General features: G+C 38.0%; 1 protein-coding gene across 1 annotated transcript in view; it reads right to left on the bottom strand.

Moving 5' to 3' along the window:
• The window catches only part of LOC131698641 (RAC-alpha serine/threonine-protein kinase), a 49,665-nt gene extending 33,158 nt beyond the window's left edge, over nt 1–16,507 (bottom strand). Inside the window, exons 1-2 of the mRNA XM_058991416.1 lie at nt 16,239–16,507; nt 7,593–7,750 (exon numbers count right to left, since the gene is read on the bottom strand). Coding sequence (XP_058847399.1) covers nt 7,593–7,638 — 46 coding nt within the window. The 5' untranslated portion in view covers nt 7,639–7,750; nt 16,239–16,507. The remainder of the gene's footprint in view (nt 1–7,592; nt 7,751–16,238) is intronic.
• Nucleotides 16,508–18,045: the final 1,538 nt, after the last annotated feature.

Here is an 18,045-nt window from a genome sequence, read left to right as displayed (position 1 = left end):
AGTTCCTGATTGCGCTACTAAATAAACCTGGTTTCAGCGGGTCAACACAGTGCTCAACTGTCTATTTGGGACCCCGTTGTGCTGTCATCAGAATCGCTTCAGCGAATATGTTAATGATACCACACCCTGAAATTTATGCCTACATGTGGCGATGGGGCAGGTGCTAAATAACGATGCAGGACATGTCTTCAGAATACCATTTCAGTGCAGTTGGGGTTTTTACATCTCCGCTCCATTTTTGCACCACAGAATCAAGGACAAGCGGCGTTTGTGCTTGCACTCGCATTTGCGCTGTGATCAGAATACTGCCCTATGTTTTTTAATATTTTTTTTAATACCGGGTTAACAAAATTATGAAATATACAGTACAGTCCTTAACAGTTTTTGCAATGTCCCGTTTACTGTGAGAATGCAGCTCTGTGGGGTACATCACATTCCTGTTTTTATTTCTAATGATACCTGACTGCTTTCTTCAGAAAAAACGGTCAGTGTCTAAATATCTGAATGCGTTAAGATAGCATGCATCTAGATGCATGACAAACATGCATAGATTTGCTCTATCCAACTCCTGCAAAATAGTGCTAAACTGGACACTCTACTGAAGATGCTACAGTGTAGATTTACTGTTTTTGAGGATGGTCAATATGTAATGCAGCCTTCAATGCTCAGGCAGTTATTTGTCAGTGCTTTGAAAAAGAATGTCACCTTAATCTACATTCACAGCATATGTAAAAGGGTCTTGTAAAAAAAAAAAAAAAAAAAAAGTTGAATAAAAATGTCCTTAACCTTTTGTTCTGAAACCATCTGGCTAATTGAATAGAAGAATAATTGGGAGAAACTTATACTCCCTTGGTTTATAATAACAATGGCTGTGTTTACAATGACATTTGGCTCCCAGAATGCAATGTTCTTTTTTTAGTATTTTGATGTCATCATACTATAGGTTTTCCAGATTTTGGAAATAAGCGTTTCAACCATGGAACACTTGGAGGGGCCAGTGCCAATTTGGTTTGATTAACATCATTCCATTGGTCAAAAGGTGTCAAATTCAAGCGACAAAATGAAGAATCACCCTTTTACTGAGACAGAAACACTCTTCTTTGTCTTCTGTAATCCCATTGCAAATCTTGTGTGAACAAATGTTTATCGCACTACATCAAAACCAATAACAAAAAGGGCTTGAAGCTTGATAAAAAAATTAAATAATGCCAACCAGGGAGAGGGCACAGAGCTGCTGTACATCAGTGCTTCACCATGTTTGTCAAAACTACATGGTTAGTAATTTCACAACAGTATCTGAATAATCTCAAAACAGGTTAATCTGTCTGAATGTACATTTTTATACATACAAACTATAAATGCAATATACAAATTGATATATATATATACATTATATATATTATATATATATATATATATATATATATATATATATATATATATATATATATATATATATATATTCACTGAAATCTCAGCACTGAGCTCTCGGTTTAGACAAATTAATAAATCCTTTGTTTACAATCCTTAAGATCATAGCATCAGAATACTTCTTATAATAATTATAGTAGTTATCGCTTTTCTTTACAAAATGTATTGATTTGAAGTTGAGAATGGTTCATTTTTTACCAGACACATTTAGCGATTCAGATGGTTGCAATTCTGAGCAACCAAAAAAAACAAAAGCCCATATTAACTTACGCAATTAAAAAATATATGTATTAGTAGCAGTGGTAGCATGTTGGCACAACTTGAGCACTGCACATTATAGAATCCCTTCTGTGTTGATAGAATCTTACTAGAAACATTTAACAAATAATTAAATTTAAGCATCTTTGGAGATACAAAAAAAAAAACACACACATGCACTACCACACACCAGTAGAACGCTCCAGTTATATCTGCTGTCAAACCGGATGGCCATGATTAGGTAAGTAAAATTGGAATGTTTCTGTAATATAATTCTAAAATCTTCAAAGTCATTGTAAACACCCTTTTCAATGCAATGTGTGTTTAATTAATGGTACATTCTTATGATGCGTGCTACATGAAATTAGCACAACCCTTCCTTAATTATCATAAAATTACACCTACTGGCATGGCATGTAGAAGTTTGTTAAAAATAAAATATGACAGGGTCAAGGGATTTTTTCAGGAATAATATCATGACAATTATAGCGTGCTACCTAATGTAAATTAAAAATAAATAAAACAATTTATGTGCAATGATACATGTACGTATCATGACAGATGTGGTGGTCCTGATTTTGTAAATTGTTAAAAGCAACATCTTTCAAGGGCTTAGACTGTAGTAAACTACACTGTACTGTTTATACTTACTGATTGCACCCAGTTTACAAAGAAGCACAACACAGCGACTGACTCACACAACTAATTATGTCATTAAACCCTGCTAAAGCAGTGCTTCCCATTTACTTCGCAATAAGGCTACACTAAAACAAACTGTTCAAGTAAGCAAATGAATGCTGTACTGAATTAATTTATTGTCAGATATAAAAAAAAAAGAAACTACTTGACACTTCAGCAGCTGCATGAATGTTTTGCGCAACACTGAATCAAGAGAGTCAATTTATCAGCCTCAGGTAATGAAAGACAAAATCCAGTTTTTTTGTGACCTTTGCACTGAACCCTTTGAAGGTCAGGCTATTTTTGGCTTGTCCAGTCTTAAGAAAAGAATAAAAAAGTTTCTACAGCAACCCAAAAGAAGTCTAGATATAGCAAACTGTACAAGTTCCTATGTGAGTTTGTTAGAGAAGTCCTTTATTCTGCCTGTAAAAAAAAATATATATATATATATCAAAAGACACAATAAAATGCTGGCCTGTTTAATAGGTTTCCTGTCCTCAGTTTGAAATCTTGTGCTATTACTCAAAACAGTGTTGAAGATCACATGCACACACACACCTGGTAGTAAATAAATGAATGATTACATACAGTGCCTCATGAACTTTGTCACTTAGTCTTTCTCGGTAAACAAACGGCTTGCGTTTTCTTTTGACCTGTTGCTTTTTATTGCCCTTCTATCAAGAATGAAATCTTTGGCGTCTGATGTTCCTTCCAAATGCGAGTAGCTCTACAAGTCCGATGTGGAAATACCCCATTGTCCCAGATAATCCCACTCTCTCTCTCTCTCTCTTACTATGTTATCCTTCCACATTCCATATAAATAGTTTTTTAAAATACAAAATACAGTGGGCTGTCGCTAATCCGAACCCATTGGGAACGGACACTGCTCAGTGGTGTTTTTTTAATATTTATTTTAATCTAAAGCCAGTAATAGCCCAGAGGCAGTTGTGTGTACTTTACAGAATGATGATATTGAGATTTGTTTTGATACAGAAATGTGGCTGCTGTCAGCATATGTTTTATTATGACAGCATGGCTTCAGAGTCTACAACATAATCCTATATAGGAGAACTCTTATTAAAATCTTTGGGCAACATAAAACTTAATCAGTGCATAAAGACAGTCACCCATAAACGAGAACTATCAAATTTCTTAATAACTATGATCCGGGATTACTATGTGTTTGAAGAAACAATCGTTAAGCAATATTGATATGCTGCTTTTTGAAAAGTGAAGCATGAAAGACTTTGCAATAAGCCCCACATTCTACCACTGCTGACCAATCACTCAATCAGTACTGTATGTGATGGGCCCCAGTAACACCAGGTATGAGGAGCAGGCAGAGCACTATGCCTTCCCATAACTAAAAAATTCCTGCGTTTAACTGGACATCTGATACTAGCATGTACTGAAGATATTGGACTATGGTAGGTACAGTGCTTAGTATTCAAAGTGTATGAAACCATTGAAGATTTCCTCAACACACAGGTACTTGCAATGTGCAGTTTCCCCGGATTTTCAGAAGCCTTTTCAACTTTCCTCCAGGGAAAAGTACCTCCCTTTTCAGACCTTTGACATGCATTTCCATTGAAGAGACAACTGATGTAAAAATCGAGCTGCGTGGTCCACTCTGACCAGTCTGTGCTTTCAGCCAGTTTGCACCATCTCTGGAGATGTGTTTATCCATAGGTCCGTCAGTCCCATTCTACACAGCAAATTTAAAAAGTACCTTCATTTTGCATCAACCTTCACCGATCTGAAATGCGTAACCTTTCAGACACTGTGTGATTATTACGCGATTGAGAACCTGAAGATCAATGGGTGTTCCTGATTTCAAGCCAGCCACCTCTTTTCAGCAGACTAACTGACACAATGGTTGTTACCAAGCTACAGAACCAAAGGAAGTACCAGGAACTTTCCGCCTGACCAGTAGAGGAAGCAAGATGAGGTAACATGGATGTGTAATTTAAAAAGCAAAACGAAACAGGTCCTCTGGCATTTAATTTCACTTATCCTACCCACATGGAAACCTCACGTTACAAGATCACTGTACTTGAATTCTTGTTTTTACCAGTGCACCATGTAAACCTGATCGCCCTTATACAATAGGACAGAATTGAATCATTTTTTTTTTATTTTGTATCCATACCATATGCTCTTTTCTTTTTACTTTTGCGTTTCATTGGGAAAAAAAATCAATCTGTTTAAATGGCAAATGTTGAGATCACGGCTCTGTGGGGGCCATACCATCACTTCCAGGACTCCTTGTTTTTCTTTATGCTGAAGATAGTTCTTAATGACTTTCGCTGTATGTTTGGGGTCGTTGTCATGCTGCAGAATAAATTTGGGGCCAATTAGATGCCTCCCTGATGGTATTGCATGATGGATAAGTATCTGCCTGTACTTCTCAGCATTGAGGAGACCATTAATTCTGACCAAATCCCCAACTCCATTTGCAGAAATGCAGCCCCAAGCTTGCAAGGAACCTCCACCATGCTTCACTGTTGCCTGCAGACACTCATTCGTGTACCGCTCTCCAGCCCTTCGGCGAACAAACTGCCTTCTGCTACAGCCAAATATTTCAAATTTTGACTCATCAGTCCAGAGCACCTGCTGCCATTTTTCTGCATCCCAGTTCCTGTGTTTTCGTGCATAGTTGAGTCGCTTGGCCTTGTTTCCACGTCGGAGGTATGGCTTTTTGGCCGCAAGTCTTCCATGAAGGCCACTTCTGACCAGACTTCTCCGGACAGTAGATGGGTGTACCAGGGTCCCACTGTTTTCTGCCAATTCTGAGCTGATGGCACTGCTGGACATCTTCCGATTGCGAAGGGAAGTAAGCATGATGTGTCTTTCATCTGCTGCAGTAAGTTTCCTTGGCCAACCACTGCGTCTACGGTCCTCAACGTTGCCCGTTTCTTTGTGCTTCTTCAAAAGAGCTTGGACAGCACATCTGGAAACCCCTGTCTGCCTTGAAATTTCTGCCTGGGAGAGACCTTGCTGATGCAGTATAACTACCTTGTGTCTTGTTGCTGTGCTCAGTCTTGCCATGGTGTATGACTTTTGACAGTAAACTGTCTTCAGCAACCTCACCTTGTTAACTGAGTTTGGCTGTTCCTCACCCAGTTTTATTCCTCCTACACAGCTGTTTCTGTTTCAGTTAATGATTGTGTTTCAACCTACATATTGAATTGATGATCATTAGCACCTGTTTGGTATAATTGATTAATCATACACCTGACTATATGCCTACAAAATCCCTGACTTTGTGCAAGTCTACCTAGAAGAATTGATGCTGTTTTGAAAGCAAAGGGTGGTCACACCAAATATGGATTTGATTTAGATTTTTCTTCTGTTCACTCACTTTGCATTTAGTTAATTGATAAATATAATCTATTAACATGTCTATTTTTGAAAGCATTCTTACTTTACAGCATTTTTTCACACCTGCCTAAAACTTTTGCACAGTACTGTAGCTGTGGTACACAGAGGCCCAAAGGAGTAAGATTAGGCACCAACTTCCTTATTCTCATTCATGGGGTCTGTGAATTCAGGCTCTGGGGATGATGAGACTGTGTCTCATTCTTGCCTTAACTAGGGTGTCAGCAAAGGTTAGGCAGGTACTGGAGGTCTGCTCTCTATGCAGTCCTGTTCTCTAAATATTGTATTCTGGGGAATCAATACAAGGTCAAATCAATCAATCCTCCTCTATTTGTGTCTAAATAAATATTTGGTTGGCTATTTCCACTATAATGGGGAACCCCTTTGAAAATGAGACATTGTTTTCTGGTGCATGGCTGGGAAACCAAGAAAACAGAAGCAATAAAAACCACAACGTTGTCTGGTGAACATCTCACTGAGAAACATGGGCTTAGCCACAGTCCATACCCTGTTCTTCAACATGCGAATGTTGCGGTTTGTGTCTGTCTGTTCTCAAAGTGACCTGAGGTACACAGCAGCAAACTGCTTAAATGTATCAGGGATCTGTGCTTGAGGAAATAATTTGTAGTTTGAGTCATTGCATACTTTACTATGAACTTAATGGGCCCACTTAACCTTGTGAACTCTATTTTAAGGGAAAGTGTAATTAATTGTAATATATGAAATGACTCGCTTTAGCATGCCATCCATCCTATAGTTTGGGAACAAGTGTGCACAGTACTAATTAGCTAGATAAATAAAGTTTAGCAATACTGCAAATGCTACATACAAAAAAAGATAAAAGTTTACTTTCAGGGTAGTCTGTTATACACGCACCTCCTAGGCTATTTCACCTAGATAATAAAATTCTCTCCATTTCAACTCCTGTCAGCTACTGACCAACATGCTTTTCTAAAGACATTGCTGACATGAATTAATCTTCATAGTGTAACAGACACCTGAACATGAAGCATGCAAACAGCATGTAATAATTAGCAAGGTTGTTAAAGTTTACCCCAGTAAAGAATGTGTAACATTAATATCTGGGGTTCAAAAAGTTTGACCAAATCTTGTTCAGCCCCACAATAAATGCACCTTCCCCAATTGCTACTGCCATTTTTTCAAACACCACAAGATCAAACAAAACAGGTGCTCAGATGTCATACCACAATGAGGATGTTTTGCTGGATACGCCTGCATAGCGGCCTTCAGGAACTGTTCTGTATTTGATATCTATATTTTAAGGGGAAGTTGATTTAAGAGGTGTACTATACAACCTGAGCAAATATCTGCAGCTGTCAAAGTCAACTTCCCTCCAACACTGCTCAGGTTAACAGAAGTTAGATTCTTCAATATATTTAATACATTAGTGATGTAAAGCTGTTTTCCCTCAAAGTTGGCCACATTTACATCCTTTCATTAAATAAAATGTGAACACCAACCTGATGACAGGTGGATCTGCATGATCATCAACTACAGTAAGGCTAGATCAGGAATGCATTCTACCTCTAGTTGCTAAGGTCAGTCAAAGTCAGAGCAGAACTGTGCAATGAATACATTTTTTTTTTTTTTAACTCTCAAATTGTATTCACAGTACAGACACTGCAAAAGAAGCATTCAAAATGTAAACACTGGCACTCAAACCAAAGATTAGATTTTTTTTCCCTATGACATTTTAAATATTTGTAAACAGGGGTATGTACAGATCTTTAAGATTGCTTGTTTTATTAAAATCGTATCAAGGCTTAATAAACTTTATTCCCACTGCCGTTTACTCGTGTTGAAAGAAATGAAAACGCTGCACTTGCCTCGTTTGTGAAGCCATCCTTCCTTCACTATTGCTACTTCATTCATATTGGTACAAAGGCAAGTGTGAGCAGGTGATCTGCTGAAGGACCCCTCTCTCCGATCCAAAGGCGTTCTTCACTCAGGCACAAGGAATGGGAACACTGGTCTCTTCACTTTTCTGTTGAACACAAAAAAAAGTGATTGTATTCTTACTGGAGTCCTGGAGCATGAGCTCACATGAGTACCAATCACTGCTCTTCCTATGACTAGCATTTTCAATGTAGGCTTTATTCCTTTATGCGATTTTACAGTTGAAGTCAAACTGAAATTTAGCATCTGCAAGGAGTTTCTTTATAACAGCTAAAAAATCACCTTCACCATAACGTGTGCGTTTTTTCATATAGGAATATGTGAGACCTACAAAATGATAGCAATATATTTGGTAAGATTTACTGGAACTATTGTGTTAGCACCATGTACTGTACGTAGTTTTATGGTGAAATGGCAGTACAGTGCCATACAGTGTACAGTAGCACTCCAAGATGTGCGTCTACTTTTCTTTCAAATTACTGTAAAAATAAAATACAGTTTTTTTTTAGGTAACAGTGCATCATTCACCAGTATACAATAAACATGACAGGTGTCTGAACAATAAAGAAAGGTCAGCATTGAGTATCATCTCAAACACCCCTGATGAACACTTTCTGGCTGCTACACTAAGCTGCCTTCGGGAATTGTCACGAGTTCCTGATGAAGTAATTTTGAAACAGTCCCCAGTAGTGAGCTACAGTGTTTAAAGCAATAACAATGAACTGAACAGGAAGTATTCATTTACATACTTCGGCAGTTACTCAGAGCCCACATTTCAACAAAACACTGATCGAGTTACAGATTGGTTCAACTAATCCTTTTCCTCCTTTTTGACAAACCATTACATCACCAGGAAGCAACCGCAATGCCCTTTGACAGCCTGTGAATCGGGCAGACACTGTGGGTTAATGTCTCTATTGCTAAGCGGAGAACAAAGGCAGCATGTGATGCCCAATTGCTGGTATGCAACAGTAAGCCACCAGCACTCAAAGGCTTGTTCAAAGCAGATTCTGAGGGGAGCAGGGGAAAATTTTGACATACTAGAAATTATTATTATTTTAAGACACCTTAATAAATTCAACAACAAATCTCTCAATGTCTTAATTTTCTTTGTCTCTTCATTGACAAACGTTTCGACTAACAAGTCCTTCTTAATGTCTGAAGACACCAAGACTTTGTTTGTCATGGAGTTTCTTTTAGTATTCATAACTTCAGCATTGAAAGTGTAATGGTTATGGATGGAGTACAGTAAAAGACAAGGGTCTATAAAACAGCCAGAAATGAAATACTTACTATGGAAGTTGTATCACCATAATGACACTACATACATGATATATTTGCAGATATTAATTATCTTCAGTATTCTGTTTTGGATTAGAAGATGTGACAGTGATATTTAAAGTGAACACAGACTTTAAAAATGTTTTCTATTTAGTTCCTGGTACTAAAAAGTATTATCTCTTAACTTTACTTTAAATGTTTCCAAAATCATAAAAGTGCAACAAAAACATGAAAATTGCTTCAAAATAAGGACTCGCCTCAACTAAATAAAAAAGTGTTGAACTGATCAGACTGCTTGTACTAGCACCATTAAATTCCTGCAATACAACTTAATATTTCAAAACAGGGATGAAGTGCAATATGTAAAACACACTTTTATAGATGGCATCCCTCACATACACACAGTATAAAGCTGCATCTCCCTGTTGCAGGTCAGTTTGTCACAAAGGGCAAGACAGCAGATGTGATGGATTTTGATGAAAGGATGATGAGAGTTCAATTGATTGGCTGCACCAATGTTTCACAGGAAAGCAGTCCCAAAACTTCTGCAAAACAGACTGCAAATTTCCACCCCAAAACTTCCTTGAAGAAATCAGAGGCGGTAATCACTGAGGAATGGCCAAGTATCCCTCCAGACCAAATTTAATACGTTTCGTCCTGGCTGCCCAGGGTTGACAGTTATTAAACATATAATTTCAGCACTTTTATCTTAACAAGGAACTTGTCTGGTATTCTTTGCATAATTACTGCAAAACCAACCAGCCGTCTTGGTGGTTAACCTTTGGGATGGAAGGTTGTGGGTTAGACATCCGCCTTGGCTAGGTTAACAAGAATTCCAGCCACTATAGCCTGCACCAGAATTCTAAAGAATAAGAACTTGCTGTGGGTAAGCAGTTCAGTATTCTCACAGTATGTGTACCAACAGTATTATCAGCATTATAGAACTAGGTGTGTTATAACATTAATGGCTCCATCATTATGGCATGCATTACTTCCAAAATGAATCCTGAAATAGTTTAATTATGTTAACTTAAAAATATTCCATATTGTAATTTGTTCTCTTACTGTACTTCCACAAACATGTTCATGAGTCTATAATAAAAAACACATTTTCACTCTCCTACCAAAATACATATGTTTCTTTATACAACAAGCGTTGTGATATCTAGCATCGAAATTTTTTTTCATATTTGGTGGTCCTGAGTGAATACTTTTTTTATTACAGGATCTCATTTTTTTAAATCGTTTCTTACGGCGCCTTGTTAAACAGATGCAGATCTTAATGTAATTATCCAAATTAACTTGTTTAATTTAGGCTTAAAACACACATTATCATACCAACAAATGGTTTAACTTGTACTTTGTTGAGCATCTTATACCTACCTAGCTTTAGAAACCCGGGTCAGGTTACATGAATGAAACAGTGGCCGAGAGAATGGAGAGAGATTATGATCAGCAATAATGCCTTTACCTTTGCAGTACAGGCATATTGTTGACTGCCACTTTATTTTAACCAATGCATGTCTCTTCAATAATAAATTATAAATCAAGTTTTCTTTTTATAGTATAGTAGGATCCTATTTTCTAACTAGAAATATATTAGCTACAGTGTGCTGTACTCAAAGTACAGCACAAAGCCAAACCATTTGGACAACAAAGGGTTTGATTATGACTATTGTGTCAGTCTTATAACTATATCAGGCCTGACCACCGTGGTGCCATGATCCAAAAGCAGGCAGCTCATTCAATCTACCTTACAGTGGAGTAGTGGTTAGGGCTCTTGACTCCTGACCGGTGGGTCGTGGGTTCAATCCCAGGTAGGAGACGATGCTGTTGTACCCTTGTGCAAGGTACTTTACCTAGATTGCTTCAGTAAAAACCCAACTGTATAAATGGGTAATTGTATGTAAAAATAATGTAATATCTTGTAAGTCGCCCTGGATAAGGGCATCTGCTAAGAAATTAATAATAATAATAATACATTGCTGTCTTTGGCAGGCGACATCATTTAAGCAAAAAGTTTAGGAACCCGCTAAATAAAAATAAACAGCGTTGTTGTTTTTTTTTTAAATCCTTTTGTTTCTTTCTTTCTTATGGCCTGCATCCGTCACTTGGGGGAGTTTTTCATGACGGATTGGGTCCGTCATTACAGTACTAAAGTGGTTAAGATGAAAAGGCTTGATCATAGCGATCTCTGACTTACAGGTACTCACCACAAGCAGCCCACACACTGTGCTGCTACTGGGATTTACTGAAAGAAATGCCACTGTAAGTGCTGTTGAGAAGCTGGGTGGTTGCCAATCTTCACCATACACTATGCTTTACTGGAAGGTCACATGAGGTGATACATTGCTTTGACTCAAACAAGCAAAGAAACCGGATACTATACAGTTTTTCCTCCAGGGTTGTAAATTAGCAATGTCAAGTATTTTGAATTTAAAGACAAATATATCTACAGATGAGACTGCCGGTTATAGAGGTCCACTTTCAACCAGGATGAAAACAAAAGCTACCCATTACAAAACTATATTTACAATGATGAAGGCATTGTTGAAATCTATGGGTACTTTGCATAGTTATCATTCTAAGCAAAATCTACACAAATTCTAGGATCAGGGGCATATTCTCAGCCACTGAAATATCTTCAAAATAATACAACTACATCTCCACAGTCCCATGAATCTGCTACTCAAAAAGTAAAACATCATATTAAAAAAAATTAACTCTGTGCCTTTTAACATTATCCTACTTCCTATTTCTCTCTCAGAGCAATATGTAAAGGAAAGCTGCCACTTGCAACTAGAGCTTTTGTACATTTTACAAATGTGATATTTCTCAATGGCAAATGTAGTCCCAATACTAGTAGGTCTATATCAATATCTCCTCGGATTTCATTAGCTAAGCGGCATTAGCTTAGCTTTCCCCAGATACAGCCTTAGATGATTATGTACCAAGACCAAACACAACAACTTGCCATCTAATCAAAAAATTCACGCAAATGTTAACATTATACGTTACATCGATTTTGATAAAGCCAAAAGGCATAGTGAAATTGGTAAACGAAAAGTAAATCCCACAGCTGGCATTCTCCAAAGCCCCAATCAAAACATTGCTTCTTTACACCCCGGTGCTCGACAGCAATGATGGCCACCTTTGGAGGGTAAAGATCAGCCCTGCCGATATGTGCTTCAGCTCACAAGGCGTGTGATCTGTGGGGTGACTATCCCTGAAGACTTTGCCTCCCTCACCCGTGGGAGCACCAGAGTCTATATAGTGTTCCCTCCAGAATCCCCAACAAAGACCGACGACTTTGTACATTGGAAAGTGAACTTGCGCTCCTCCGACTGTATGACTCATCCTGAACACGATGTGGTGTGTCAGTCGAGCCACTCGGGTACCCAGAAAAGGTCCATTTGAACAATATAAGGATGCAATTGTGGCCTACTGTAAAAAGGTGTACAACTTTAAGCTTTTATTAAAGCTCCCCTTTGCTCCGCCAGCACCGAGCCGAGAGAGACTGTTACCCCCGTTTCAAACTGATGCTCCAGAGGCGTGCCGAACTGAACTGAATTAAGTATGCGTTAGAGCGGCACTACATTATATTCCATGAAACAATTGATTTGATACCGGCAAACTGAAGCGCGCCGCACTTAATTCAAAGCAATCGCCCACAATGCATCACAGTAAGTAATGACAAAACCAGGAAGGGAGCGAGCGTGAATATATGTGTTTGTTTACGTTTGTTATCAATATTGTGCAATTGTATCAATGAAAACATTTACCTACTCCATCACATAGCATTCCGTGTTCTGGCTAGCCAGTTAGATATGGATTTAAGTGATACCTGACGGTGAATCATTATTTGGAAGATTCTTCAAGCGAGAAAGAAAAGAAGAAAGATGATGGCTATTCGCAGCATGATAGTGGCGACATGAAATGTCTTCATGAAATGCTTAATTACAAATGTGAACTGGTTGCTCCTCTGTGGGCACTGCCATGATTGATTCTGGTGGTAACAGGTGATCAGTGTAGCACTGAGGGACACACGATACTCTTTAGCATATAATTTGCATACATTAGCATTAAGTACAGTTCGCTGTTGGAGAGCCATATGAAACCAAGGCGCACCAGAGGCACTCGGAGCGGCAGAGGAAGGCATGTTAGCGTCGAAAGAGCATTGAGGCGTTCTTAATTGTTTCAGACGCTGTTCTACTCATGTACTTAATGGGGGCATAGTAAATATTTTGTGTTTAAATTCAGTTTGGCATGCCGCTGGAGCATCAGTTTGAAACGGGGGTTAGCTTTTAAGCTCACAAGTAGCTGAACATGGTTTAGCCTGGGAAAAGTGTGTGTGTGACCCAAATCAGACAAGCTTTTTCTTTGCTTTTTTTTTTTTTTTTTTTTTTTATAAAAGATTTGAAACATTAACAAGTCCATCTTTAGCAATCAGTCTTCTCTTCTTGCTTCTTACACATGGAACACATTTTCAAGGATGAGAAATACATCCATTAAAACAAGACTGTCTATTTAAAGCTAAATGCACTATTTACATCAGAATTAAAACAACATGATTACATGTTGGCCAAATTACCACTGAACATAAACAAATCTCCTGGTATGTAAATATAATTTACCAAGTGTGTCTTCTGATTAGTTGTAAATTAACTAGTACATTACCAATTGTTTTTTTTTAATTATATTTAACAGTAAAACAATAAGTAGGTCAATTTACATCACAAAAGAAGTGAGAGCTTATTGTACAACTGACAGAGAACTTGGTAAGTGGCACTTTAACAGTACCTGCATGTTCAGTGTAACACAATGCTACTGGGCTACACATTGAACATGCTGGAAGAAAGACAAAAGGGCATTCAGTTCCACAATAGAAATTGTTTTGACTTGTTTCACTCAACGCAATACTGTAGATCTGCACTAGCTTGCTCTTTGCTAGCATTGTTTTAAATAAGAAAGCTGGTATTCATTATTGTGACTAACTCAACTTCAGCTGACCTTTCCCAAAGTTTCAATTGGAAGAGCAAATTAAGTAAATTGGTACAGCCCGTAGTCTGAACACCAAGATCGATAAGACTGTTTCTGAAAACAGCCTCCAGTACTTGGAATCATCTTCAGCTTGTTATTATGAAAAGCCCAATAAACACAGAAGTGGTTATTAAAGTGTTAATGTCATGTAATGGCAATGCAAGTTTCCCCACATTGCCTCAAATCTGCCCCTCAGAGTGAGTGAGTAAGCAGTCCAATCTCCATCCCCATTCAGTCCTAGACCTCTCTGGGAATGGGCATCAACCATGCTACGGTTTTATGATGCGAGCATAGCTGATGACATGAACAAATCATGTTTGTAACACCGCTGGAACTGCTGTAAACACGGTTGCTATAGGCAACTGCATTGTTGACGCACAAAACACAATGTGTCGTGACAGGAAGCGAAAGAATATATCATAGGACAAATTGAGGGCTTGACTGATTATGAAGACACCCGCAATCAAGCCTTTTTATGTGCCACAGTAAAGCACAGTATATACAACATAAAATACTTGCACCATACAACTGCATGCAAGTTCTTATGCATTCAAGGTGTTTCTTTCTCATTTTGTAACATTACACACTTTCTTCACCTTTCAAAAAATAGGAGGTAATTAAAGAGGAAATGCATTGAAAATATGGCCCACGGTATTTAATTTAGTTTTACCTGAGGCTCTGGCACACACACCTTCCTTCAGTTTTAGTTGTTTTTTTTTTCCGCCGGAGCTAACGACAAGAAGCAGTTTAATTGTCTGGCTTAGAATGACATATAGGGTGTGAGGATACACAATACGATATGAATCACGATACAATACATATCACTATAAATGTGATTGTCCTTTGTATGATGAGGAACAAGATTAAAATTACATTTAATACAAGGCTACTCAGTTAAAACAATTACACATGTGACCATCCTTTCATTGCCCCACAAGCAAGTCTCAGGCCTGACCCTCTTAGTGGGCGAGGAAGCAGTTCAATCTCCATGCAGAGGCTTGATAAACGGATACGCATTTAAAAAGTTGGGATTTAGTAATGCAAGAGCATTTTGGAGGGCTAAAAGCTGCTACATACCACCGTTTGTCATATAAAGATACTTTGTATGGGTCAATTGGAATAAACCATTACTCAACTCAGTTTCATGTTTATTCAGCCTACAACAATATCAGGTGCCACCTAAAGAATTTGGTTGCAAGAAAAGTGTATAAAGTGTGTTGTGTTGGGCTATATTGACCTGTTGATCTGGAGACCTCAGCTAATGTAACTACACATCCTGTAACAAAATCTGGAAAATGGGTGCAGGAACCTTTACTGTTTGAAGGAAAAAATAAATAAAAAGCTAATGTGTTAATACTGAATATCGCATGTGATGACGAAAGGTGTCAGTGCATATGACTGTTTTTTTGTTTTTTTTAAATCACTTTTCAATTTGATGTCAACTCGGAGTTTAAATCCGACTAGCACGTCTCAAAGATTTAGTTGATGCAAAAACGTGATTGTAATTTTCAACAGTAGTGCAGTAACCACCAACAGCCGGTTTCTAAATCAAACTTTCTCAAAAGGCTTGGTGATGAAGTCAAAGCTGGACTCCAGCTGACCCTTCGCAAATACAACACAGATTCTCTGACTTAAGCGGTTCATAAGTCCTAAAGCTAAATGTGTGATTCGTGAACAATACGTATGTAAAAACAACGATCGGTTACCGAATGGAAACTGGCATAGTTGCTTCTTCTTCACTTAATTATTTACCTTCGTCCGGTAGAGAAACAAAACAAACAAACAAACAAAAAAACCGCCGAGGGTCAAGAAAAAGCTACAACTTTCCACTTCTCTAGCTTAGCCGAAGATAACGCAAACCAGAAACTTAACCGGGCCTAGGCGGGTCAGTGGCTATCATTATCACCATGGTGTACAAAAAAAAAAAAAAAAATGACCAATCCAAAGCAGATGTATTTTTACATACCGTACTGTATCTCTTTATCCTCTAGTCGGGACACAAAGTCTAGCCCGTTTCGTGATGCAAAATAAAACCTGTTGGAATTAACTTACGTAGACGTTATTTCTTAAAAATATTTTTTATTGTATTATTTTTTATTTAATTTTTTCAATTTTTGTCTGGATTCGGGGCCTAGTTAAACTTACACTGTACACGGCAGCTAGTGTGAAACAGCCGCATCCCATCTTACTGGGTCCTTTCCTCCCTAGTAGTACTTGCAGCGCCTAACACGATCAGTAATGCACCAACACTTTACCTGCTGTATCCAGGTTTCACATGCAACTCCACGTAGTTTTTATTGACATCCTCGTCGGTGTGTTAGGTTGGTATTCCCCCCACTGCTGAGTGTGAATTTCTTCTCCTTTACTCAAATTATTTCTCAGCCTCTCGCTCCAGTCTTCCACTACATCGATACCTCCCCAGCTAGCTGCTGCCCTGTGTCATAGACATTTCTTCCAGGTCCTAGAGCCGATTAAATTACAACTCTTTAGTTTCACCTCGTTTGCCTTCTGTTTGCTGCTGCACTTTCAAAATTCACCAACTTGCTCTGTTTTGAATAAATTGAATATTAAAATCAGTTTCTACGCCTACAATTCTCTGAACAGAAATTTAGGTAATTTCAAACGCGCGCACACACTCACGTAACACTTGTGGCACAGCTAAAATTACTTAGTGGTCCAAAAATATTTACACACATTACACATTAGTAATGCTGTCCAACTTTCGTCTTAAACAGTGCATTCTTTATGGTTCGTTACACTTGTGTATTGTTTAAACAGATAACCACATACGCACAGCTAATTCAAAAATAGAAACAACGGTTGCACAGACGTGTTTAAATGGATACGTATTTTGGATGTAATGTAAAACATAAGCTTCATCTCCATGTTGCAAGTCAGTTTCATACACGATGGTAAAGCCAGCAACGCAGACTTAATAGTACGTGCTTTGTTTGGAGATGATTCCAAGGCTGTTCAAAAGTGATCACTGTATGGCCAACAGACTTCGCTGCAGATTGTCCGGTAGCAATTAGATGCAATACTCCAAGAATGGTCCTGTCTTTAGGTGTTGTAGTGTATATGTAAAAAAAAAAAAAAAAAAGTCCCCAGGTTTTTTTTTTTTTTAATTAATTCATTTATTTTATTTATTCCCCCTCTCTAACTGTCAAGTGGTTCAATGTTTGTTTTTGTTTTTTAATACATTTGGCAATGGGCTGAAATCCCCACATTCCCTTATGTTATGTTGCCCTTTCATTTAAGCTAAGCAAAAGTTAAGCATGTAAGTCAGTCAATTGCAATGGATATTATGTAGCTGTCTTATGAATATCCACTGGTGTTGCAGGGGCACAGGTTAATGGTACCAGCTGTACTTGAGAGAGAAGTGTTTGAGAGCTCTATTGAGGATACAATGGTGCTGCTTTTAAAAAGTAACCAGGATGTGAGGACTAAAACAGAAAATGCTCTACAGTGTGAATCCAAACAATACATTAGTTTAAAAAAGTGCTAGAATTGAAACCCATACCAAGTTGCTTTTTAAATAAGGAACACAATATATAGCATTGTTATCCTGCTTCAAAAATGCCAACAGCTATTTACTTTCACTTTTTCATATTGGTGTCACCCTGCAATAGTATTATACCTTGTGACACCTTCACCAAACTCATGTGTTATGTGTGTCAGGCCAAATTTGTGACAAATAGCAGTCAGTCTAAATGCCACGGGTGTTCATTTTTATTTTCGTTTTCAAGTGGTATATGTCTGTCAGGTATTATTCTTAGGACTAGAAGCATCATTACTAAGCAACCAGTTTCCTGGAACTGGGCGCTGGGCTTTCCAATTTTTCAACCTGGTTTTAAGGGAGTTCTCTCAGGAGATTTTGACAAGTGGTGGGGGGCCCCATGAGGAAAAAGCTTTGAAATGTATGGGAGCAAACCAAGTCCATCGAAATAGACCTGGCATTGTGCAGTATAATAATATAATGTAATATAATATGATATAATATAGGGTACTGTACAATACAAGCCGGTATTCACTCCTTGAGAAGTCAGAGCAGCTACCCATGAG

The sequence above is a fragment of the Acipenser ruthenus genome, chromosome 18 (genome assembly GCF_902713425.1).
Source record: "Acipenser ruthenus chromosome 18, fAciRut3.2 maternal haplotype, whole genome shotgun sequence".
Lineage (NCBI taxonomy): Eukaryota > Metazoa > Chordata > Actinopteri > Acipenseriformes > Acipenseridae > Acipenser > Acipenser ruthenus.
This window is presented reverse-complemented; position numbering and strand designations above follow the sequence as displayed.